At 38.9% G+C, this 23,370-nt stretch overlaps 1 protein-coding gene across 6 annotated transcripts in view; it reads left to right on the top strand.

The window, feature by feature from the left end:
• The window catches only part of PRLR (prolactin receptor), a 60,764-nt gene that overhangs the window by 28,494 nt on the left and 8,900 nt on the right, over positions 1–23,370 (top strand). For 2 of the 6 annotated variants that reach the window (XM_085527884.1, XM_085527885.1), the window contains exons 2-8: positions 6,173–6,238; positions 12,641–12,754; positions 13,762–13,894; positions 15,926–16,095; positions 20,042–20,205; positions 20,892–21,033; positions 22,552–22,684. In XM_085527884.1, coding sequence (XP_085384010.1) covers positions 12,685–12,754; positions 13,762–13,894; positions 15,926–16,095; positions 20,042–20,205; positions 20,892–21,033; positions 22,552–22,684 — 812 coding nt within the window. In that variant the 5' untranslated portion in view covers positions 6,173–6,238; positions 12,641–12,684. 6 annotated transcript variants of the gene reach the window in all.

Genomic DNA, 23,370 nt, shown 5'->3' on the forward strand with positions numbered 1-23,370 from the left:
AGTAGGCAGGGCTTTCAAAGTGTAGTAAAAATCAGTTTGAATAAATCTGAACAAAAATATTTTTAAAGGAAGGAAAGAAAAAAATCAGAGACACAGTATACTGAATAGCTCCCTGTAATCCAGTGGGCTTCTGTGACTCACTTGTCATATTTCTAAAACTTTTGTTTACATCTAAGGGTTTCTAAATATCTGAATTGCCCACCCATACTTCTGCAACTAATTTACTCTGTTAAAGTAAAGTGCTATTTGCACTGTCTTGGAAGACTACCTAGAAGCAACACTCAAAAACTGTTCTTCATCCAGGTAAACCATTCACAATCTGACTGTCCTGTACTCTCTGAGCAGCAGCTGGGACAAAACTCAAGTCAGGAGAAAGGGAAGGGGACAAAAGACTCTTGATCTGCTGGCTGCTTCTTAGGATTTCTGTGTACTTGAGCTGTTTAGTTCCATGTTGGTGTCAGCACCGAGACTCTAAGCATTGGCAGCCTTGTCAAAGGCACTCTGAGGGCCCCACCATTTTTAAAAGGAGGAAAAAGAGTGAGATCTGATTGTTCTGGCTCAAGGGCTGCACCATGCCCCTTTAAACAGTTTGTACAGGATTGGGAAGTCTGGTGCTACTGTAAGTGACAAACAATATATTTAACATAGTTTTGGAATTAAATGAAAAGAGTAGTTTAAAATGTGGCTGTGTTATTCTTCAACAATTTTTTCCATTTATGTTGTATAAAATGTGCCTCTAAGTAGGACACACAGCCAGGAAGACACAGGCATATGACCGTAAAAGGCATCACTGAAAATACAACATGGAAAGAGGCAGGTAACAATAATGATGGAAGGTGTGGATCCAAGTTTCAATAAAAATGACTTTTATATCAAGTGAAAAGGTCAGGCTTTATGTAAGCAAGGATTTAAGAGCCTGTGCTGTGTTATTACCTAAAGTAAAACCGACAGTTACAGCATTTTTTTTTTCATCCTGGCATTTCTTTGTGCTTAAATGTCAGCATAAGGTTTTTATTTTAGGGATTATGGAAGCAATGTTGTGGATTAAACTCAAAATGAACATTATTAACAACTGAAATATGATTGGGCAACTATAATTGGGTAATTAAAATTGATTGTAATGGGATATTAAAAAAGTGTACTGATGTTAATTACAGGGACTAATGGTTGATTTCCAGCTGTTAGTAAAATTTACGAACTTAATGCAGTATACCATGAAGTCCACTATACCAAGGGAAAGCATGAAGGCTCTTGATGCTTGTGCCTTCACTTTGATTTCATGCAGATATCAAATATTTGTGAAAGAAACATTGTTGATGTTTAAGATTTATAACCATCATACTCCCCCTCCCCCCCCCGACATTTTTGTGAGATTGCTTTTGTCCAAATAAAGCATGTGGATCTTACATTTTGGACGCTTTGGTATAAAAAGTCATCTTTGTCTACATGCAGCCAGCAAAACTTTTGAATTTCAAAGTTTTCATTGATGTGAAGATGGCTTTGCTTGCAGGCAGCTCTGGAGTGACCCCTCCAGTACCCCCTGTAGCCCTGGAGTATATGGAACTTTTATCATGTTGGAGAAGCACACTATTTTAAATGGGGAGAATTCCAGTGTTGTCTCCAAGGTAAAGTCATGACCCTGTATAATAAAGCACATAAAACTTGATAGTCATAGTATGCACCATGGGTCTGTTCTGAGACTGAGCACAAAGGAAAAATTCCACAGTCAGTAAACGCAGGTAGTAGAGAGTGAATAAAGAACACTTACTGAAAAAAGTCAGTTTAGTGTAATGCATTGATACATGCTGTAACCAGAAGTCCTCCATTTCAGTCTGAGAGGTTTTTATAACCAAACAACAGGAACATATATAGAAGGAAAGTTCTAGAGTAGGTTTTACTTCAGTACAGAATGTATTTTTTATACAGTGAAAGCTTTTCTTCTCCGAGTTCTGCTGAGTAGCTATTTCTCATTATTTAACCAAGGAATGTGCTACCTCCAGACAGGAGTCAGGCCAACTGAAACAGTCATGTTCAGTGTAATTGGACGTATTTGTTATACAGCAGAGGTAAGGGAGAGGCATTCTTATGTTCTTAGTTTGTTAAAGCTAAACACTACCCACGGTATGAAACCTGATATTCTGTACTAATCCGTGCTTGTGAAGCCATCTGCTCGCGTTTGCTGCACAATGAGTATCTCTGTCTTTGCAAAATGGATTTCTTCAATTCCCTTCTGACACATTTTGTTTGCCCCTCAGGGATGCATGTATCACCCGTTAGAAATACATTCATCAGTAGGTGACACGTTACAGTCCTCACAGTCTGTAAGAAGAAGTGAGTTAATGAATGAATGGGTTAATGAATGAATGCATTAATAAACTTACCTTTAACCTCTGGGGATTACAGTGTAAGTTTTAATTCTGTAAACAAGTGCATAAAAGCCTCACAGTCTACAACCTCAGGGTCACTTCCTTATACTTACAAAACAAAAGAAAAATCTAAAACAGAGTTCACCTTAACTGAGAATCTGCTAGGAGTTACAGCCCGGGATGAAGATAGGGGGTAGATCAGGTCAGTGCCATACTTCACTCAGTTTATATATTCATCATGAAGAAATTAGAAAATAAGGGAAATTCGTGCTGCTAATTAAAGAGAGAATGCAGTTCCTTCAGAAATGTGTTTTGAAACTGTTCTGGGTGTAGTCTGTTTTCCTCATGAAGCTGTAAGTAAAGACATTTTTGCTACAAGATGTGGCATTCTGGAGGGCTGTGATACAGCAGCATTAATACTTTTACTGGTTTGACCTCTGGAAAGTCCAGAGCGATTTGGACATTTGACTTTCTGCACACAGTCTCCACCAGGAAGCTGTGTAGTTTGTACTGACAGTAGGGCTTATCATCACCCATTTAAAGATCTGCAAAAAACAGTTTTGTAAAATGTGTTAAACTCTGAGTTACTTAGGATTTAGTGTTGACAAAATATATTTATAAAGTGCTACCAAGTTTGAAGCTAGGAGGGACATCCCTGCATACCTATGTGTTTCTGTACTAAAGGAGGTATAATGCTTTAGGTCAGAAGTAAGAAATTATTTTAAGCTAAGGAAAATGAAAATGGAAGGATAGATATTGCTTCATTCATTTTCCTGTCAGCCTTTTCTCTCTCATAATTGTGTTTTTTTCCCTCCATTGTAGATTACCAGAATAATATGATTTAATTCTCTTAGCAAACCTGTGTGCCATTTCAGCTGTGCGTGGCATTGGTAGTCTTTAGCGTGCAATTACTAAGCTCTTCTATCAGGTTTAAAGTTTGCTGAGCGTGTTAGAGAAATTTTCCTAATCACAAATCTTAGGAAATTGAGTATTTTGATTGGAGGAACAATTTTTCATAGTTGCGTTGTTTACTGAGTAACTCTAGAGTCTCTTAAGCAGTACAAGTTTATGTGTACAGCATGTACTGGGAAAAAGACAAAGAAGCAGCCACTGTCATGACGTCTTACAGGACCTCTTGAAAAAAGAAGAGAACATTGAAACAGAGGACAATTTTTTGTCCAATAGTTTTCTCTGCTGCTGTTGTTAATTATTGAGAGCATTTGTGATTGAAGAACATTTTTATCCCTCTGTAAGGGTTTCAAAAACTCAAAAAAAAAATAAAAAAATCAAGTTCTGACTTTCCCCTCCTCCCACTCCATAGTATTTCTTCATTATTTACATTTTCTGTTCTTATGAGCAGAAATTATTCTTTGTACAATATCTAACATGATGTGATCCTGTCTTTGTTCTTAAGATTATTCTGATAAGTAAGATCTGAATAATGATTAATTGATACAGAAATGCCTTGGACGAGACCCATTGTTCTGGTTCACGCTGGAGATATGATCAATTCTGTTGTTAACCTTGCTGAACTCTGGGATATGAACAATCCACTGCTTATGGCACTACTGTAGCTGTAGTAAAAATGACCTTTCGCAGTCAGTAATATTACATAAGAATCTATCACTAGTCCGTGATACCCTTTACTGATGAAAGCAGTCACGAGAACAGAATAAAACTTGGCAGTAGAGCATAGCTATATGTTTTTGTAGCAGTAAGGTACAGGAAGCAGAAAAAATATATATATAAATAAATAAAAATAAAATTAAAAAAAAAAAAAAAAGAAGTTTTATTTCCAAACATAAATGACTGCAAGAAGAAAATGATTTTCACTTTTTAAAATTATTATTTTAGCAATTATACCCATACATTTTTTCTTAGAACTAGACTTCCTTTTTAATATAGAACAACTGCTTAACTTTTAAGAATTGCCTATGAAGGGATCAAGATCTACAAGGCAGATTGTATTTTGGGAGAATTAATGTACTAAGCTAATGAATCAAACTCTATTCCTCTGTTCCTCTGAAACAGATAACCACTTTCCTACCCTCCTTAAAACAGAAAGGATTCCTTTGAACTCTGCCTTTGAACTACTTTTTACCTATACCATTGCTGAGTAACTACTTTGCAAATATAATTTTGACATATTCAGTTGTCTATTACCTAACCATTATGTATATGCACATATAAAGGAAACTGTGCCCTCAACTAAAGCTGTTCCTCTGTAACAGGTGCCTGATTATTTCATGGTATTTTTATTGTTTCTATTATCTTTCCTGAAATGGAGCCAAACAAAAGAATACCCTACTAACTGAGTAATATGGCTTCTGACCTGGTCTCCTGGTAGATTCAGACCATTATGGATGCTCGTGGCAAAAAAAATATTCTACTTTGTTTCAAAGTATTTGAAGAGAGGCAAATTCATAAGAAATTGAAAGAGTTAATTGTTTCAAATCTAGTAATTCCAAAGTTATTATTTTTGTATATAAAGAAGTTGGGTTTTTTTTTTGCTCTGGCAGATTAATTGCCCACCAAAGCCAATCTAAATTAGTTCTTCACAGCAGTGTGCAGGCACATGGGTGACAATAAACAGTCAACTGAACATAGAGGCTTTTTTAGTAAAACACTGGATTTTGTTCTGATAGGCATAGGTGAATCAGCTCAATAGGTGTTGTCAAGCTGTGCCAGTAGCAAAGCTGGGCACCTGCCCTCAGTAAACCATAAACACGCGCAGGCACAGTGTCAGCACAGATGTAAGTTTACTAATGCCAGGTATTTGAGCATATATTTGTATAAAACATGGATCATTCTGGTAGCTCAGGTTGTCAGCATATCCAGCAGCTGGCCGCATACTCAACAATCTCCCAGTTGCAGGCTGGGCTGTGATTGAGCCCAGAGGTCTATAGCCTTACCCAAAGCTCTTACTGTGCTCACTGCCTAGTCTAGGTGGAAGTTAGCATCCAGATACATGTGGAACAGAACACATTCAGAGAACAGGAATAGGACTTCATGAGGGTATGGGGTAGACTAAGTTGATCAGGCTCACATCCCAGTCAGACAAGCTTACTGTCCAGTGTACACTTGACTGTCCCCTTTGTTTCCTTCTTCTCCTTATTTCCTTGTTTTCTCTTGCAAGTTTACCCCAGTCTACTTCTGTCCCTTCCTTTCCCTGCTATTTCTCTTTCCCCTAAATGTATCATAATAAGCTTGTCACATTCCCCAGATTCTTTCCCAGTGCATCCTGTTACAACTGCTACCCCTCCTTCCCTCTGCAAGGTGTACAGGGAAGGGAGTTTGTTTGATGGACTCCTTCTGGTGGGTTCTACACAAGGGACAATGGGACGATTGTTTTCTTTGGTAGACTTAGGCGTAGCCACTGCCCTGTGCCCTATTTCCACTGATTAGGTTGCCAGGGTTCCTCCCCCAACCCCGTCATTTTTCATCCTGTCCCAGCTTTTGTGTATATGGTGATTAGCCTTTAATCACAGCCTAGCATGGTCTAAAGCTGGACTGCATCCTAAATTGCTAAAAAGTTTTGTGCTGTAATTGAAACAGATAATGGAAAGACTGTTCAGCAACGTGTTATTTTACCATAGCTGTTATTGCTGTCAGCGTTGAAATGTGAGCTCTCAGTGTTTAACTGACTTAGAGTGTGTGTGTCTGAATCAGCAGGAATATGGTGATTTTTTAATTTGTTTATTTGTTTTTTTGGGTTGTTTTTTTTTTTTGCTCCTTGTGTTTTAGGAATTAAGTCATGATACTCCTAGTAATATACTTATTGTGGAATTACTTCTGTTTTCTTGCAGATAATCAATTGATCTGACGTTCATGAATGAGAGGAACAAAATTCTGTGCACACATGAATCCTTTCGGTAGGAAACCAGACTTTATATTTCATGATTGTGCTATTTATAAATAGTATTTTAAAGTATCATAGGAGGATAATTACTGGGAAGTGGGGCTTAGTACTTACTGGGGGTGAACTTCAAGAGCAACCACCATGTTCTAATTTAAATTCAGATTTTCAGCCTTTAGAATTTTCCTCCTCACAATTTACCCTTTTCTTGTCTGTAAGGAAATACTGTAAGAATAAAAAGTCATGAGATTGTGGCTAAGCATACAGACCACCACAGAAGAAAACTGAGTATTCAGGAGCCATGAAACAGGTGGCAGAAAATCGCCATTGTTAGTGATATCAAGGTTTACAATGGTGGCCTTTGGTGCATTTCTAGTGTGAGTTTTAGCAAAGTCCTTTCAGTCCTTTTTCTTTCTCTGTCCTCATTCCCAATCTGCTAAGGATGGGTGATGATAGCATCTTGCAGTTTTCTTGGCCTACCTTGTCAGTAAAGATGTTGAGAGTTTTAAAAAGAATTCCAGGCTCAATTCTATAATATCAATAGGCATAAGTTAGATGAGGTGCATAAATTCTTTGAGAGGCGGTTCAGTATCTGAAACATTTTCAAGAACATGGGCTTTTATCATTTTTATTTTCCAAATATAATTTAAGTCTTGTAGACTGAGTTCTTCTCTATCTCTAAGAGAATTTGTTCCAATCATCATCACATACTGACTGATGGTAAGAAAAAGAGCTAAAAGGGGCTCTTAGAATGAGATTTGTTTGATAAGAACATAGGAATAAATATATTAGAAACTCAGATGTAGGCTTTTCAGGTGAAATCTTAAAGAACTTAGAGGTGCCTCCTGATCCTGGGGATGTCCCAGCAGACTGAAGACTGACAAATGTGACGCCCATCTTCAAAAAGGACCAGCAAGATGATTCTGGTAGCTACAGACTTATCAGTCTCACCTCAGTGCCAGGGAAGGTTATGGAATGGATAACCTCAGGAGCCGTCATGGACCAGTTAAAGGTCAACCAGGGGATCAGGCCCAGTCAGCACAGGTTTACGAATGGTAGATCCTGTCTGTCAAACCTGATTTCATTCTATGACAAGGTGATTCACTTAGTGGATGAAGGTAGGGCTGTTGATGTGGTTGGTCTACCTGGACTTCAGTAAGGCCTTTGATACTGTCCCCTACAACATCCTCGTGGAGAAGCTGGCTGCCCGTGGTTTGGATGGGCATATGTTCTGCTGGATGAAACACTGGCTGTATGGCCGAGCCCAAATGTTGTGGTCAATGGGGTTCAATCCAGTTGGTAGCCAGTCACGAGAGGTGTCCCCCAGGGCTCAGTACTGGGGCCACTTCTGTTTAACATCTTTATAAACCATCTTGATGAGCAGATTGAGTGCGCCCTCAGTAAGTCTGCAGGTGACATCAAGTTAGGAGAGAGGAAAAGGGCACTACAGAGGGACCTGGATAGACTGGATTGATGGGCCAAGGCAAACTGCATGAGTTTCAATAGGTCCAAGTGTCCGGTCCTGCATTTTGGACACAACAACCCCAGGCAGCCCTACAGGCATTGGGAGGGGTGGCTGGAAAGCTGCCTGATGTAAAGGGACCTTGGTGTACTGATGGACAGTCGGCTGAATATGAGCCAGCAGTGCGCCCAGGTGGCCAAGAAGGCCGATGGCATCCTGGCTTGTATCAGGAATGGTGTGGTGAGCAGGACTAGGAAAGTCATCCTGTCTCTGTACTTGGCACTGGTGATTCCTCACCTCAAGTACTGCGTTCAGTTTTGGGCACCTCAGTACAGGAAGGACATGGAGGTGCTGGAGCAGGTCCAAAGAAGGGCAACAAGGCTTGTGAAGAGCTTGGAGAAGGAGAGGCTTATGGAACTGAGGCTGTTTAGTCTGAGGAAAAGGAGGTTAGGGGAGACCTTATTGCTCTCTTCCAGTACCTGAAATGTGCTCACAGCAAGAGCTGGGCTGGTCTCTTCTCACTGGTGACAGATGACAGGATAAGGGGAAATGGCCTCAAGTTGCACCGGGGTAAGTTTAGGTTGGATATTAAAAAACAAAATTCTTTACAAAAAGGGTGGTTAAGCACTGGAATAAGCTCCCCAGGGAGGTGGTTGAGTCACTACCCCTGGATGTGTTTAAAAACCATTTGGATGTGGTGCTCAGGGACATGATTTAGCAGAGGGTTGTTAGAGTTATGGTACTATGGTTAGGTTGTGGTTGGACTTAATGATCTTTAAGGTCTTTTCCAACCTGAATATATGTCATCTATGTTGACACGAAAATCAGCATGGGGCAGTGCAGTCATACAACGTCTACCATATACTTGAATGTAAGCTCAGTAGGATTCTGGATGGTATAGTAAAAATTTGTTCTATTATTTATTTATATTTGGTTTCATAAAGGTGTAGTTAAGCCTTTCAATGGTAATTTATTGTTGTGTTCTGAGACTCTTCAAATTGCCTTTCCCCGGGCATCAGAGGCAAACCTTATTTATTGTTGTTAACTAGTAGGAATGTGAGTCTTGTTCAGTACAGATTGCTGAAACACTTCAGGCTTTAGAATCCTCTGGTAATAAAGATTGTGATGGACAGAATATGACTGAGAGTGGATGCTGTACCATTGTTTTCCATTCCTGCAAGCCCAAAAACATCACAGATAGGAAATCTTTTCTTCTGTGCAGAACTAGACAAAGAGTCCTCTGCCAGTCTCAAGGAATATATCTATCAGTATAGGTGAGAAAGATACAAAGAACATAAAAGCTGTAAATGAAGTAGGATGGGGACATTCTTCTTTAAACTCTGCTTCATAGCACCTGATTACATTATTTCTGTTTAACTTCCAGCTTCATCTAGCAGCACTGTAAGCAGTTTTCAACTCTACAATTTCATATTTTTATTAATTATGCAGTACTATTATTGTACAGTAAAATGTAGCACTGCTCACTTCTGTGCATTCTAAAACCCTGGAAGCAAATTCTGTCTGTGATCTTTAATTATCAGTTCAGTACCCTTGGTTTTGCATGACGTTCTGGGAAATCAGTGTCTACTTTGTCCCTTATTGAAGAATGTATTTAGTTCTAAAAGTGAGGCATTCCCTGCGGCATGTTCATTAACACTAGTTATTCTTTTAGAAAATGATTTTCTAGGGAGATATAGGGAAGGTACACTTTTGATAGAGTTATGACACAGTGGACCTTATTTTTTCTATTAAAGGAGATATTTTTAAAAACAAGTGGTCTCTTCAGGATCCCTATAAACAATATCTGAATCAAAAATACCAAATACCAAGCAACCATGGAAACGCAGGCTCCAGAACAAATGGAATATGGTTAATACGCCTGGAGCCTCCTGGCCACTTCTCTGCTGCTGCTGACATTCCTTCACAAAGCAATGCAAACATCAGAATGATGCTTTTCTTAGATGCTTTTTAACACATATTTATGAGCAAATAACTGGACGTTGTGATTATTCTTTAATAGAAAATGTTTTGAAAGCATTTGAAAGCATTACATTCTGTGTGTAAAATAGTCTATCCAGCCATTGTATGTTTGCGGGCAGTTTCCTAAAGAATAATAATTCAAGATATTTAAATGGCATTGAAACACAAACCAGGAAAACAGACACGGGGTTATAAAGACCACTTCCCAGCTATAATGAACATTCATGTCCTTCCTTCCTTCCTTCCTTCCTTCCTTCCTTCCTTCCTTCCTTCCTTCCTTCCTTCCTTCCTTCCTTCCTTCCTTCCTTCCTTCCTTCCTTCCTTCCTTCCTTCCTTCCTTCCTTCCTTCCTTCCTTCCTTCCTTCCTTCCTTCCTTCCTTCCTTCCTTCCTTCCTTCCTTCCTTCCTTCCTTCCTTCCTTCCTTCCTTCCTTCCTTCCTTCCTTCCTTCCTTCCTTCCTTCCTTCCTTCCTTCCTTCCTTCCTTCCCTCCCTTCCTCTTTCTTTCTCTCTTTCTCTCTCTCTTTCTCTCTCTCTTTCTCTCTCTCTTTCCTTCTCTCTTTCCTTCTCTCTTTCTTTCTCTCTTTCTTTCTTTCTAACTTCTTTTGAGTTAATTACAGACATTTATTCTTGTTTCAACATTTTTAATGTTTATACATTCTTTTTCCCCGTCTTTTGATGATAATCCCTTGGTATGTTTACAGAGGACAATCAGATCCTTCCATGGAATAAAAACCCAATTTCTTAACTCTCCATCATGATGCAGCCTCTGTGTTCCCTGTTTGTGTTAGCAGCTGTTTGCTAAGTCTGTTCTAAACATATTAACCTGTTTACTTCTGTTATCCACCTTCTGTAGGAAGAGTGGACAGGGCTGTTTTCAGTATATAGATGACCAGAATTTTGCATGGATTTTTTTATGCCCCAAATGCTGTGTGTGTTGCAACAACAAGTTCATATCCCTCCTTTCTTGTATCTCTCCTTCTTCATAGCCATGTCACAGAGGTGGTTTGTGATCATGTAATTTTAAAATAATGAATGATCCTGAGGAAAAAAACAAAAACAAAAAAAAACAAAAACAAAAACAAAACAAAAAAAACTTGCTTATAAATGCACTAATTAAATCCTATTTCTATTAATTTGATTCTTTGGGTCTTCAGTTTCCAGAATGATCCTATTTTCCTTGTAGAGAGCTCTCCTTCAGTTCTTTCTTGATGATGCTTCTCTCTTTTTTCACACAGAAAAGATATGTCTCTTTTTAAAAGAGAAAAAAACAAACAAACAATAACAGTGCTGTCAGCACCCTTTTGGCAATCACAGTGTGAATCTCAGATTGAAAGTGCTGTGTTTTGTTCACCCATTTTTTTTTATGATAAAAAAAAGCTATATTATTGTATGCACATGAAATGGTTACTGTTTACAGTTATTTCACTTGGGAAAAATTTGCCTTGGTGCTCAAAATGGTCTGCATTCAGCTTTATGTAATACCACGTTTACAGCTCATTTCTGAAACAACACTAGCAGTTGTGCCTATGGCTTTCTTACAGTCATAAAATTTGCATGCACTCACACAGAAACAGAGTTCATACTGAGGTGTTCTTCCCTGCACCAGCTGTGTGCACTCCGATCGCTGCGAGTGAGTTTAAAACAAACACAGATGCAGTTGTGCAGAGTGTTTCTCAGATGTGTGCATGAGGTGTGCCTGGGTATTCAGGAGCACTTTGTCCTCAGTCAATACATTTTAGTATCAGTAAAGTTAACTGATACCTCATTTCCCTTTGCACTTGAAAAACATTTATGTTCTGACCGGCTATAGTTTCTTGATACAGAAAATGAGTTGCATAATGAAAATTGAGTCATCTGATAAACCACAAAGAATTTTTCCTCTGTAAAGAGACATCTTGTTCTCACGCTGTACTACACTGAATGGTTTTGAGCACAAAATACCTGACAGATATACTTGTTAGGAGTGGAAAGCTGATGTAAGGAGTTACCTCTTCAGATAATTAATGTTTATTCTTCATTTTCCAAGAGTAAGGCTGGCTACCAACTCCACTCACCACCTCCAAGCAGCAAAGTGTATTGGTGGGGGAAGCAAGAGGCTTGCTTCCATTCATTCTGCCTTTTCTTCAGCCTAAGCAGACTAAGGAGCAGCTGGGGCTACCGGTCGCCCCGACCTGTACCCTGAGTGCTGAGGACACCTAGCGGTGTCAGCCTCTGCAGCCACTGGGCTCCACAGCCTCACTGCATGGCGCCGGAGTTCTGCGCTGCCTTTGCAGGCTGAAGAAAGAGGCACGACAATTGCTCCTCGTCTGACATTTTCACCGGATAAAAGTTAACTGTGAAGTTATCTACTTATCCCGTGGTTCTCTCTTCTCTCTTCTCGCACTTCTCACTTTTCCGCAGAATTAAATGCAGTAAAAACGAGGAGCTGAACACGTGGAATGAGTATCGTTCTTCAGGCTGAGTGGCCTGAATTTGACATTGCCAGTCCCAGATACTCAGAAGTCACGAGACTGGCTAAAAAAATTCCCAACAGTTACGTAAAATGTTGATCTTTTCTATTTATGTTCAGTTTTCAGAACCTTCAGGTTTCAAATGTGTTGAGCTCTTCTCATCATCTAAGATAAAATAATACTTTTTGTTATTAAGAGACTGATTTCTCAGGTAAATTAACATCAGATGTTAGAGCTTTATGAACAGCATTCTGTGTTCCAAGGTGCCAAATAAATGTGGAAGATGAGTTACTGCACTGGAAGCCTAATTCCAACTCTGATGTCTGCTCAAAGGCTTGAGGAAAGATCTGTTTACTACTCTCCAATTCAGGTTTTCTTCCTCTGAAGTAAAAATGTACTCGCGCCACACCTGTCAGAGTAATAACGAGGATCAATTAGCTGCAATTCAGAAAGGACTTTGATCAAAGCGGATATATGTTGCATGTTAACACTTCTGTTTACTTTTGCATGATTGCATGTTTTTCAGTGAGTCCTTGATGTGATACTCCTTCCCAGGGAGAAGTGGAAATCATGAAACAGAATTTGATATTGTCAGTTCAAATTCTATTGTTACTTCCTCTGTCAACAGCGGGCCTGACAGGTAAGTACAGAATTTCCCAGAACACTTGTTTTCCTTGAAACACTTCTTTCAGAAAAGTCTGAGGCTTTACTTGATCTATCCTGACCATCACTGGAACCTGTGCACATTTGAACTTCTTTCTTTCCAAGTTTTGTATGGAGGCCTTGAAAATGGCTTGAGTCCTCTTTTCTTTATGTAGTATTAATTTAATGATAATGTGGTGGTGATGATGAAAGGTATTCACTCTCTCCCCGTGCTCACTCCATCCTTAGCATCATATGAGTAGTAACACTGCTAAAGATATGGTGTGGAAGTTTAATGAAGTAAGGGTAAACTTAGGTTGAAAAGCCACATGTTCTTCCTGTGGGGAAAAAAAAAGTATGTAAATTTATGGTCTATTTTCATGTTGGAAGTTAATGGCAAGTAATCTTAACAGGAAGTATTCTAAAATGTATTAGGATTGTTATGAAATGTTCATAAAGTAACCAAACAAGTTCAGGACACAAAATATTATGTCCATCTCATTGATTCCTTCTTTTTATAATCTGTATTATCTATAATTTCCCTTTAATATTTGATACTTTTAGAGATGTGTAAATAAAGGAGTTTTTAATCTATAAGAAAGCTGATGGGAAAGTTTAATTCTAAGATGCCCTGAAGATAAGGATTTTAGATGTATTAGGAAATACAAAACAGTAAATCATGCATTGGATTCCATGCTTTTTAATGTATTTGCAAGATTAATGAACACTTCTGAAATTTAGGCAAAAATGAAATTTTCATTTGGAAAATGGCATAAATATGTAATAGCAGCTGTTTCAGAAATTTGAGATAAAATATATGCACTTTTCTGAATGTCTTGACCCTTTTCCAGGAAGATTTATTTACCAAATTCAGTTCTTTGTTTAAATTAATTTTATTCTTCTCAAGGATTTAATGTTTAATTTGCCATTCAGTAACAACTATAACAACAGAAAAACCCACTGTCCAACCCTAATATAACTAGCTGGATTTCTGCACTTCCCTAGGTCAATCATTCCCTGGAAAACCTAAGATAATAAGATGTCGTTCTCTAGAAAAGGAAACCTTTTCTTGTTGGTGGAAGCCTGGTTCAGATGGAGGACTTCCTACCAATTACACCCTGTTCTACAGCAAGGACAGGTAAAAAGCGGTGAATAAGTAAGTTATCAAGTGGTGATTATGACAGAATGAGGGACTGATAACATTAATTTATGAAAGCTATTTTTTTTGAATCCATGAAACTTCAGATTGCCAACAAGGACTATGAATGGGTTTCCCTCAATGGAAAAAACATTACTTCAGCCTGTCCCTAACAAAACTCAAATGAGCTGAAATTTCCTTGTCTAAACACATACAGGGAAAGATGCAATTTGTCCCTCTTATTAGAAGGCACACAGCTTTAAATTGAACAGCATGCTTCTCTGAGGAGGGAAGCATCAGGGCAGTATGAGGGCTGGGGTCTGTGGGAGCTTCTCTGGGGCAGGCAAAGCAAAGCCATCAGCCAGGGCTGAAGGGAAGCAGGGTTGATGGTGGGACAACCTCAGCCCGAGGCATTGGGCACAATCCAGAGGATGGGGACAGACCAAGGTTGTGTTGGGAAAGGATGTCAGCTCATGGATCAAAGCCAGCTCAGTGGGGCCTATGGTCAAGCTGCAGGGAGCTTGAGATGAGCCCTGCTGCTGTGGGCTGAAATGGAGTCTTGGCCAAAGGTAGAGTGGGGGAGGCTCAGAGGTGCCCTTAGGCCTTCAGGCTTTCCAAAGAGCTAACATACATCTGGAGAAAGTCTATTTTAGAGACTTCCCTATTTGAATTCATAGCCAACCTGGTGGTTCACAAAATGGGATAAAATCAGATGTGGGTACTGCATCTCAAAATTTAGTGGTTTGGTAAATCACCAAAACACCCTCATACTGTTTAAGAATAGAATGTGCATATGCTTAGCCACTTTGCATAACCTGTGCTTCATAATATAAGAGCCCTTTCTTCCTTTAAAAAGAGGTCTCATAATATGCACAAGCAGGGAAGCTGATATTGAATTTCATTGAATAAATCCAGTGAGGTTCAAAATAGATAAGGTAAAGCCTCAGACGTCCCTGCTTAAATTAAACCAACTCCAGATCACTTGTATTCATTGATAAGGGTACAGCTTTTAATGAAGTTGCCACAATTGAGAATGAACTGAGAGAGATGACGCTTTCTATGCATATCTGTAGAACTTCTGTTTTATGAAAGTTCAGGTGTTTAGATCTTGATCAGAATAGAACTTTTTATGAGCATCTTACATCATACCTGTCACAGCCCAGAAGAGTCCTGCCTGAAGATGGATATAGATGCTTATCATTTTTATTAAATCTGCTGAAACACAAGTGTTGCTAAGCACTCCAGATCTAGGCCAGAGTTATGTTTCTTAGCTTGTTGTCTCGGGTGCAGTCCTCTTACATTCACTGAATATAAGCTTTGTGAACTGGGACAAAGCTGCATGGACACTGAAAGATCTTGTTACAACTGGCATGTAGATCATGACAATGAATTGACTAAAGTGTGTCCCTGAGCCTTCTGAGATGATGCTTTATGTTTCTGCTGTTCTTCACACCTAGAAAAAGTCTGAGCACATCACCCAGTTCAGCTTTAATGAGTACAAAGCACTCCTCTAAAAAAAGGTGAAGGCTCCTAAGTTAGAAGACAGTGTGTAAGAGATATGGCCATCAAAGCAGATAAATGAACACATTACTGAAAACAAAATAAGTAATAAAACACCATTCTGCCATAGAGCCCATCAGGTTACTTTCCAGTGAAAATGTGTAAAGAAGGCATTTAGCAATTTTCCTTCATTAGATAAAAGGTTTAACTTGCTTCTGAATGTTTTTTGAATTACCTTGTATTGTCTCTGGAAATTTCTTTTTCCATTCTTTTGGCAACAAATTCCTGTGTATAAAAAAGCAGATAAAAACTTTTGTCCTGAACAACTGCAGTAAAAATAGCTTATGAGTCAATGGAGCATTTATGGTAATAGCATTTGACGTTCACTGAAATGTTTCCCAGAGATGGGATTATATATAGGCTTAAAGTTTAACATTTTAAAGTTCTGTGCTGAACTTAGGCCATTACAAGAAAATTATCTACTTTGATTCATTTCCTAAACTTTGAACTTTTTAAATCATTTTATTTCAGTGAAGAAAAAATCTATGAATGTCCAGACTACAGAACATCAGGTCCCAATTCCTGCTACTTCAATAAAAACCACACTAATCCATGGACAACATATAATATCACTGTAACAGCAACGAATGAGATTGGAAGTAACAGCTCGGATCCTCAGTATGTGGATGTGACCTCCATAGGTAAAAAGGGAAGAATGAAATGCAAAAGAAAAGAAAAGAAAAAAAAAAAAAGCAATCTAGATCAAGACATACCTGTTTTTCAAGAACAAGTAGTGGTGAATGATTTCTTTCCTCATGATATGAAAGTTGCTAATAGAGGAGTGTTTATCTGACAATGATCTGAAGTGAAGTATATATCTCTAATGTATGTGGAAACTGCATTTTACTTACAAATCAGGTAATATCATATGCCAGCACTGCCTTAATTGTGGTGAAAAATTGCTCCAGTTTCTAATTAACTCCAGTATTTCAGTTAGAGTCATCTGAGTCTAAACAGTTCTGTGGGCTCCTAGCACTGCAGATTATCAAACTTTCAAATTGGGTTAAACTGTCAGAATTGTTCAAGACTACATTTTCCCAGTGTAAACATCTTACTGGTTGTTGGAATTGCAGCCTTGGAAGGGTAAAAATATGCCTAAAATCCTCACATTTTTTGCTTCTTTTGTGCAGTATTTCATATTCTTAACTTCTTTCTGTTTTCTGCATACATATTCTACAGTGTACTCAGTCTTTTTGGCCACATTTTCATTATACAAGAGTGGCTGAATTATTATTATTATTATTTCTGTTTCCTTAGCCTTATAAATTCAGAGTTAAGTCTTAAGATTTGCTGATACTGTCATAAATTAGTAGCCAGTTGACACCATTAGGGAGAAAAGGCAAAAAAAAAGTCTGTTGTACTATATCTTCGTGGACAGGCTGAACGAACAGAAATTAATATGATGAATTACAAAACAGATAACAGAAAGATGACAGAATGGTTGAGGTGGTGCTGTGGTTTATCCCAGCAGGCAGCTAAGAACCATACAGCTCACATCCTTCTCCCAATGGATCAGTATTGTGGTTTAGTGTAGCAGATGGCTGAGCACCACGCAGGCATTTGCTCACTCCCCCCTTTCCCAATGGGAGGGAGAAGAGAATCAAAATGGAAAAAAAAACCAAAAAAAAACCAACCAACAAAGTAGAGCTCATGTATGCACATAGAAACTATTAAGAGAAAAGGAAAAAGAAAATACTGTATATGTGTGTGTATATATCTGAATGTGCAGAAAGAATGAGGCACAAGGAACTGCTTGCCATTTCCTCCTGCCCAACTAGACCCCAAGTTGTAGAAGAGGGCCAGAAGAACTCTCACCCCCTCCAAAACTCTTCTGCTTGATGTCGTGTGGTATGAAATATCCCTTTGCGAGTTTACATCAGCTGTCCTAATTTTGTCCCCGCTCCTTGAGCCTTTCACTAAAAACTGCATTATTCTGTACAACGCTGCTTAGCAGCAACTATAAACCTTGGTGTATTATCAACGTTGTTTTTCTCCTAGAACCAAAACAGCATCATACCAGACACTATGAAGAAGACAGTTCTATCCCAGCTGAAAATATGAGCATAGGGAAGAGAACTGTAAAAATAACATAAAGTAGAACTCATGGGTTGACATCAAAAACAATGTACTAAGACAGGAAAGGAAGAGAAAAGGAAAACAATAGTAACGATAATTTTCTATATTTACAAATAAATTGCCCACAACAATTCCCACAGTTGCTCCCTGTGCCCCACCCTAGTCCAGTTCACTGGCAGAACAGTACAAGAAGTTAAAATGTCCAGCATTAATGTGTTAAATATGCAGCACTGCTCAACAACTACTAAACCACTGCAATGTTGTCGACATTGTTTTTCATCTAAAACCAAAACACGGTTTCATACCAGGCACTATGAATTAAGATCAATTCTGTCTCATCTAAAACCAGAACAAGCAAGAAGGGAATTCTTGTATATTGTCTAATCTGTGCTCAAGCAGGGACACTTGGACCAAGTTGCCAGAATCATGCCTAGGAAGATCTTCAAGGAGGAGACTCCATTACCACTCTGGGCAGTTTGTATCAGTGCTCAATCAGCTGTGCAGTACAGAAGTGCTTCCTGATGTTCAGACAGAGCATCTTGTTATCCAGTATGTACCCCAGGTTTTTTGTCATCTGCAAATTTAATGAGGCTGAGCTCTACGCCCTCATTAAATCATTAACAAAGATATTGAACAGAACTGGACCCAGTATTGACCCCTGGGGTATTCTGCTTGTTATTAGTTTCCATATTGGCTTTGCACCACTGACCTGTACTATCTGGCCTGGCCATTTAGCCAGTTTTCGATCTACCTCACTGTCTGTTCCTCCAACCCATACCTTAACAGCTTTTCTAAGATAATCACATGGGGATCAGTGTCAAAGGCCTTATTGAAGTCCAGGAGGACAGTATTTACTGTTTTCCCCTCATCCATCGGGCAGGTCATTTAATTGCAGAACCTTAACAGGCTAGTGAAGCATAACTTTGCCTTGCTGAATCCACCATGGACACCTCTGATTTTCTTCTCTTTCAAGTGCCTGGAAATGGTTTCCAGAATTAGCTATTCCATTGCCTTCCCAGGGATCAGTGTGAAGCTGACCAGCCTTTAGTTCTCTGGGTCTTCCTCCTTGTTCTTTTATAGAAGAGTGATACTTTATTTCCTCCAGGCTTCAAGCACTTATTTCAGTTCCCATGAAACCAAAATTTATTGAGAAGCCTTGCAATCACAACTGCCACCTCCTTCAGCGCCCGCAGATGCATCACATCAGAGCTTATGACTGTACAAATGTCCAGTTTGCTCAGTTATTCCCTGACCTGATCCTCTTCGACCAAGGGAACAGCCTCCTTGCCTCAGCCTTTTGGCCTGGCTTCGGGGAACTTAGATTCCTGCAGGCCAGTCTTTCTGGTGAAGACTGAGACAAGGAAAGCATTCTCAATGTCTTATTCAACCATGTTTGCCTGTTCATTCATCAGGGAGACCACATTTTCTCTCATCTTCCTTTTGTCACTCATGCACTTGTAGGAGCTCTTGTTGTCTTTGACACCTCTGACCAGATTCAATTCCATTTGAGCTTTAGCTTTCCTAATTCCATTCTCAGATGCTCTGACTGTATCTCTGTATTCTTCCCAGCTTACCAGTCCTTGCTTACACCATCTATAGTTTTACATTTTCTTTTCGAGTTGGGTCAAGAGATCCTTCTTCATTCATGCAGGCCTCCTGGAAAGTTGCCTGACATCCTCTTTGTTGGAATGCATTGCTTTTGAGCTTGGAAAAAGCAATCTTTTAATAATAATCAGCTTTCTTTGGCCCCTCTTCCTTCCAGAGTGTTATTGCAAAGAACTCTTCCTTGTTGGTGAGAACAAGGTCCAGCATAGTGCTTCTTCTTGTTGGTTCCTCTATTGCTTGGAGGAAGGAGTTATCATCATCACATTCCAGGAACCTCTAGGTTGTTCATGTCCTGCTGTGTTGTCCCTCCAAAGCAAATGTGTTGGTTCAAGTCCCACATGACAAGAGCTTGTGAACATGAGGCCACTTCTGTGTCACGGGCCTCATCTGCACAGTCTTTGTGGTCGTATGGTCTGTAGCAGATTTTCACTATAAGGTCACCTCACTTAGCCATGTGTTTCCATAAACTCTCGGTCATCTTCTCATCCGTCCCCAGGCAGGGCCAGTCATGGTAGCCACCCCATTACTGCTCTGTGATCCCAATGAGAATGTAGCCATTTGCAGGTGTCATACTCCTCTTGTTTATTCCCTATACTGTGTGCATTAGTGTATAGGCATGTAACAGAGGCACCCCCATGTTGTCTTCTTAGAGAGTGTTTGGGAATTTATCCATAATGCTGGCCATTAGCCATTTCCTGGCTAACCTGTAAGTGCTGGAGGTGACCTTGCTTAATCCGTTTTTATTAATTTTGTGATCCCTATTACAACACTCCATGCCCTTTGTTCAGCAACCCCATCCATCACTGCTATGAAAACAAAACAAAACAAAAAACAACAAAGCAACAAGGGAGGTATCTTTTCAGATAGAAAACTGAATCATTAATGGCAAACTTTTCATTTGCACAGCTCAGCCAGGTTCTCCTGTGAATCTCACTCTAGAAACGAAAAGATCTGCTAATATAATGTACCTTTGGGCCAAATGGTCTCCACCTCTATTAGCTGCTGCCAGCTCAAATCATTTATATCGCTATGAGCTACGACTAAAACCTGAGGAAAAGGAAGAGTGGGAGGTAAGAGAAAAATATATTATATGCATAAATGCTTTTCAGTGAGTTCTACTGTCAGAATTTAGTTTGTATTATAAAAATCTTAGTTTCTGTAAGGATAGCAGAATTACTGTAATGAAATATCATTATATAAAGAAAAAATCTGTCAGTTTGTAGAGAGTGAAGGTAACAGTATTCGCAAACTATCCTAAGAATGTTATATACTAAAATGAAAAATAAATAAATCTATTTAGCCCACTGGTTGAATTTGTAATCATGATTTTCATCAGTTTGTCTACTGCTGAGTATCACAGTAAGAGTCTGCTTGGTTTGCAAACTTGAATCAAAATCATGATCAGAGCAGTTTGGTGATTCATTAAAATATTATTAATAAAATCAGTTAACTATGAATCAAAAGTCAGTATCAGCAATACGTGAGATAAGTCACAGTACTAGGCACTCAAAGGGCACCTACAGATTTCTGAATGCATATCTATAACTAATCACAGAAATATGCTATAAGCAGAGATTCCCTTCTGACAGGCACATCCAGCTTTGACTTAATACAAACCCACTCTCAATCCTAGAGTACACTAAACTGTACTCCAATGAGAGGGACTAAAAATCTTGCCTTTTAGAAGTCAGTGACATAAGCTTACTTCTTAATGGCTGATTTGTTAAAATGGCCTAATTCCGTATTGTTTTTCCAGACAATATCTGTTGGAGTAGAGACACAGTGCAAAATAAATAGGTTAAATGCTGGCGTGAGGTACGTTGTGCAGGTCCGTTGTGTGTTGGACCCTGGAGAATGGAGTGAATGGAGCTCTGAAAGACGGATTCTGATCCCCAGTGGTGAGTGGATGATAGTTGTTCTGTCAGCTGCGTTTAAAATACAAGTAGGTTAGTGTTGCAAAAGGTACCTAAATGCTCTCCCTGAAAACCTGCTTCCTCACACAGATGCTTCATAGTGATGGAGGAACAACTTAGTGCATCTTACCATATTTCATGTGTAGCTACATATTTGATCTTGCTGATCCACTTAGCATCTTGCAAAAGTGTGACACACAGTCTGGAATTTACTAGGAAGTCACTTTGTGATACAGGTGTGCTTACATAAGTTTTTGGTCATGTCCTACCACTTAAAAATTGTGATGATTTCACCTGTAACTAAAGATACCAGGTAATAGTACTTCTGTAAGAGTCACTCACTTGTTCGTTAACAACTGGACTGAAATCATTGCCCTGCCTAAGAGACCATGACATAGCAGCTACCATCACATGGGGGTAATTATCTGTATTCCGTTGGGACATTAAATGTCGATGACTTCATTTCTTGTTGTCAGACACTTTAGCCAGGTTGCCTCAAATCTTCTTCTACCACTAATTGTATTATTCATTGTTTGACGTGGAGATTGCTGAAGTGCTCTTAAGAGAAAAGTGTTTTTTAAATGTTCCACTTTCAGATATGCTCTAGGCAATTATAAATCTGGTAAATCAATGACCCTCCCCAAATAATAGATAATATATATTTTTGACGTAATAAGACCATATTTTGCCATGGATACATAATTACTAATGTTTCAAGCACATTAGAGTTTTTACTAGAATCCAACTATTCAGAACTTAAGCATCATCTCAGCCCTATTTTTTGCCCAAATGCTTTCCTTGAGTCTATAGTAACATCGTCAGGAATCCACATTGTTGTAAATTGCTTGGCAGGAATCAGGCAATTAGACCGATTGCTGAGCATGACGTCACTGTAGGAGGAAATACAAGAACTACTTTGTGTCTTTTAGGTGATCTCAGTATAGGCACTTCAGAAGAGAATTACTGGCAGGGACATAAACACACAGGCAAACAAATTCTTCTTCTTTTTTTTTTTTTTTTTCCTGTAAAACCAAAACAAATGAAAACATTTTTTTCTGGAATAATAGCAGCATCTTAAAACACATTATTTTTTTTTTTAAGAAAATAAAAGGCTTAGATTGTGTAGCAGAGTGTAGTTTAAATCGTTTTATATAACCTAGTATGACAGTATTAATCATCCTTTATCAGATTTGGGATGCAGAGGAAAGCCACAGCTAGAGAATAAAAACATCATTCCTTGGTATATCTTCAGTGGGAAAGAGTTTTGAATCCAGGTTGAAGTTGCAGGCTGCTGCCCTACCCACTGAACACCATTTGTATAATGATACACAATATAATGATAATATGATATATGATAATAATGAGGCAACATTTTTTCATGCCTTGTAAGGAAAAAAAAAAAAAAAAGATGTATTTTCTAGTGCTCCTTTTATGTTTTATAAGCTCTGGAGTTGACTTGATGCATTAAACGTACTAATTATTTCATTCATATATCTCTTGCAGGACAGTCACCTCCTGAAAAGCCTACAATAATAAAATGCCGTTCCCCAGAAAAGGAAACATTTACCTGTTGGTGGAAACCTGGTTTAGATGGAGGGCATCCTACTAACTACACTTTACTTTACAGCAAAGAAGGGTAAAAGGCTGTGTATAATTATTCACTATTTTATGAGAAAATCATGCTTAATTGGTTTTGGCATTTCAGAGAGATGGTTTTCTGAATGTCAGGTCTTTTGTTCAAGTGACATATTCTGGAATGGTACTAGCAACAGCATATTTAAGGGTGAAAGACTATCTCTCTATACTGTTGGCTTTTTCAGATTGCTGTGAATTGTAATGGCATAGATAAACTGCCTTGGAAGTTGCAGTGGTGCAGGAGCTGCATGACATTATTTGCAAAACAAAGGCACAGCTGTGTAACACCTTGCCTTCACAGCTCCAGGGAAAATAGTTTTCCAAAATGACCAGAGTTTGCTAATTCAGGGCTAACTAAAGGTTAAAACCTGTTACTGAGGGCACTATCCAACTGCCTCTTCAACACTGACAGGCATGGGACATCAACCACTGCTCCAGGAAACCTGTTCCAGGGTTTGACCATTCTCACTGTAAACAGTTTTTTCTAATGTACAGTCTGAACCTCCCCTGTTAAGTACCTTAACATCCTTTTTGTATGGTAGAGCACACAACTCATAGGCCTCTCATACCACCAGGCAGTCAGCAGCTCCCAGTTAAGTGTCACTGGTGAACATGCTGAGGACACGTTCCACTCCTGCATCCTACAACATTGGTAACAATATTGAACAGAAATGAACCTAGAACTGA

The sequence above is a fragment of the Coturnix japonica genome, chromosome Z (genome assembly GCF_054131305.1).
Source record: "Coturnix japonica strain WE chromosome Z, WE-NBRP24, whole genome shotgun sequence".
Taxonomy (NCBI): Eukaryota; Metazoa; Chordata; class Aves; order Galliformes; family Phasianidae; genus Coturnix; species Coturnix japonica.